At 44.2% G+C, this 3,287-nt stretch overlaps 1 protein-coding gene across 1 annotated transcript in view; it reads left to right on the forward strand.

Annotated features, from left to right (window-relative positions):
• The window catches only part of LOC118415169, a 2,253-nt gene extending 524 nt beyond the window's left edge, over positions 1–1,729 (forward strand). Inside the window, exons 2-4 of the mRNA XM_035819552.1 lie at positions 227–280; positions 1,257–1,331; positions 1,566–1,729. Of these exons, the coding sequence (XP_035675445.1) occupies positions 227–280; positions 1,257–1,331; positions 1,566–1,714 (278 nt within the window). The 3' untranslated portion in view covers positions 1,715–1,729. The remainder of the gene's footprint in view (positions 1–226; positions 281–1,256; positions 1,332–1,565) is intronic.
• The last annotated feature ends 1,558 nt before the right edge of the window (positions 1,730–3,287 follow it).

The following is a 3,287-nucleotide window of genomic DNA, read 5'->3' on the forward strand; positions in this document are numbered from 1 at the left end:
TCGTCCGATCGATTTTCGCCTAATGAGAGGGGGTACGACAAGTACGAACTCAGTTTATCATAAGTGACGCCCTGTTTTTTTTTTATAGTAGTACATGTAATTCTAAAACTTGGGGATAAGGACATTCTCAATAGAAATGTCTACCGAGACTAGGTATGAACAACGGTAAAATTGGCTTTGAAAACTTTTGTAGCTTTCATCACATAGCCGCTGCTTTCCATTACAGATCCCGGAGTCCAGAAAAGGTCGATCGAGAAAGCAGCCAAGGCTCATCCCCACGGTTAGTTGCCATTACAAAACGTACATCTGAATTGTCGATATAACCATTGTTGTCTACCGTCTAACCCAGTTCAGTATAACCCAGTGACTCAGTCACTTTTCTCGTAATGCACATCGCTTCTTCTTCTTTCGGTCTGACTGCCGCCTTCATCTTGTTGAGGATTCTGCAGCCTTACTTATACGGAGAAGTCTACTGCGCAAACCGAGGGGGATTAGATTTTTGATTTCAAATTTCAAAGCTGACAGGGATGGCGATAATGCAGCCTCTGCCGGGAGATTGTTCCAATCTTTGATTGTACGTGGGAAAAAGGTATTATCTCTGTATTGTGTTCGACTTGCGGAGACCTTGTAGGCCGCGGGTTGGGTCAAGCGGGAACTTCTAGCTTGTGATGCGGGAGTGGGACTTGTCTTGCAATTTATAGCTAGCTCACCCGTGTGGAACTTAAAAAAGGTGACGAGTCTGGCCTTCCTTCTCCTCTCTTGGAGCGATGGCCACTCGAGTCGTGGAGCATTTCGCTAACACTGGAGGTTTGTCGGTACCTGCCTGACACACAACGGGCGGCTCTCCGCTGAACTGATTCGAGCTTCATTATGTCTTTCGCCGTACAGGGGTCCCAACCGGGACTGGCGAATTCCAATTATGGTCTAACTAGTGTGATATTGTGTGAAGTCCAGTCAAACCTGGCTGGCCTACCAATTGACATACTAGTAACCAACTTTCCTACCATTTTCAGTCATAGGCCACACTTTAATAGTCCCGTCCAATTTCACATTATAATTCAGACGTTGTCTACCGCGACCACTCCCAGCCACCATCAGTCCCCTGACGAGTTGTAGACAATAGGTTTGATTGTAGTACCGACTCTGCTTTGCATTAACGATCAAAGACAAATCGGTTTTGATCCTACGAATAAAAACAGCATTGAAAGAGACTTTCAAACATTGTTGTTGTTGTGTTTTGTTTTGTTTCTCGACAGCGGCCGGGGAGAAGGCCCTGCATGAGCTGGAGTCCCTTGAAAAGAGAGTGAAGGCAAACCACCAGCTGGTCAATGGTAAGTCGACGAACACATCGTCTTGTCAATCTGGAGTCACAGAGCGGCTTGCTTGGTCTTTCAGCTTGGCAGTACTCAACCTCTTTCACACGTCACATTACTTGTCTAATTCATGGTATCAATTGCTATATTTTCTTGTGAGCCTAAATATCAGATCTGGTCAAAGTTTGTGAACGAGGAAGCATGCTTTATCAATGTGATATGTTGACGTTATTTTGTTACTCTATAATACAGATCCTGGGTTTCGTGAGCAGGCTAAAAAGGCTCTAGGTCTGGTCAAAAAAAGAGCCAGCAACATGGATGCTTCACAGAGAAAGAAAGGTTCGTCCTGCACAATCATATTTGTAGACAATGAGTCAGGTCTTACTCGGGGCCTTCAGTAGGTCTTTCTCCTTTCAAGAACAAGACACCATAACTTGTGACGCACCTGGGCCAAATATGATAATTCTTAAAATCAAATCTAACCCCTTAAATTGTCGCTTATCCGCGTCTTGGGCTTCATTTTCCACCGTATCTGACACTCCTTCCGCGACTTTTTGCTTTACATAGACAGATAGTTGGACAAACGCGCTTTTAGCTAAGGGCACAACCGATACGTGCTGTCTACGTGCCATAACGTGTGCAGTCTTTTGGGAACCGTAAGTGGTCCCGTACGAACTCGGAGGGAATCCGAAGGAGTTTGGAGCACGCAGACACGCCGTAAAACTTTACGTGCAGGCAAAACTTTGTGTGCCATCGGGCTGCGGATTCGCCTCCACCGCGTACGTGCCAATACGGGCGACGCGCCTGCCCTGTACAGCCTGAACGTTTACAGAAATACTTGGCGGACGTGGCCTCCCAAAAAAACGTACGGACAAATTGCACGTACGGCGGGTTGTGCCCTTAACTTTACTGGGGCCCTCTGGGACCCAGTTCTTTGGTAGTACCCTGCGGGCAGCAGGCTTTCCCCAGGGCATGGATACTATCTGAGAGTGTAGTGGTTCAACCTGTACATGTTTTTTAAGTATTGCCTTATCTTCTTATTCTAAGATCATTGTGGAGAGTCGAGATTCAGATCTAGAGATCACATATAATTAAAGACAACAAAATTACAAAGTTTTACTACGGTGTAGGGATTTTCTAATGATCTTCTCTCACGAACGCCATGTACGCAATGGAGTTGTTCATGCACCGTGCGAGTGATTGAGTCAGTACGGTTTCATTGTTCGGCATGAATGCATTCCGTAGCATTCTTCAACCAGATAGAAGGTAACATACATTCGCAAAATTCCACCAGGTGCCATTATATATACCGCCACCTCCAAAAACGTTGTTATAGAGGTCTTCTTAAGATTGTATTCAACACGTAAATATTTAAATTGTATTAAATTTATTGTATTTAACATTTTGTGTTCAAGACAATCTTGGAAAGACCTCTATACCATCATTTTTTGAGGACGCGGTATTATGGCACCTGGTGGAATTATGATAGTCGATGTTAGAAGGAAACCACAAAGACAAACACGATCATTTGGAGTCTCTTCAGACCAGCCGCACGCGTTGTTTGGAAAGTCCGCGACATTTGTCCTATTCCAGTGTTCCACTCGATTCGTACAGTAAAATGGAAATGGAAAGCAAAAACGTCTAAAGAAACAGCTCTGGCTGCCGCATTGGTTGGACTACTAATTTTGTTGGAAAAGTAGGATCATCTGGTAGAATCATATGCATCACAGATCTGAGACTGGTTACGTGCAAACAAATTCTCCAATAGATATTGGCTAACAATATACATACAGTATCGCCTACGTTTATATTCCGGTCCGACGCGTTTTACACGCGATTTAATCTCCATTAAAAGTCGTGCAAATTGCGATTAAAAGTCGTGCAAATCTCGATTAAATCGCGATTGAATCTCGTGCACTAATGAGCTGTAAACGCGTGTAGCTATCTAATAAAAAATCTCGTGTCGTCGGTAAA

Source organism: Branchiostoma floridae, chromosome 5, assembly GCF_000003815.2.
Source record: "Branchiostoma floridae strain S238N-H82 chromosome 5, Bfl_VNyyK, whole genome shotgun sequence".
Classification (NCBI taxonomy): domain Eukaryota; kingdom Metazoa; phylum Chordata; class Leptocardii; order Amphioxiformes; family Branchiostomatidae; genus Branchiostoma; species Branchiostoma floridae.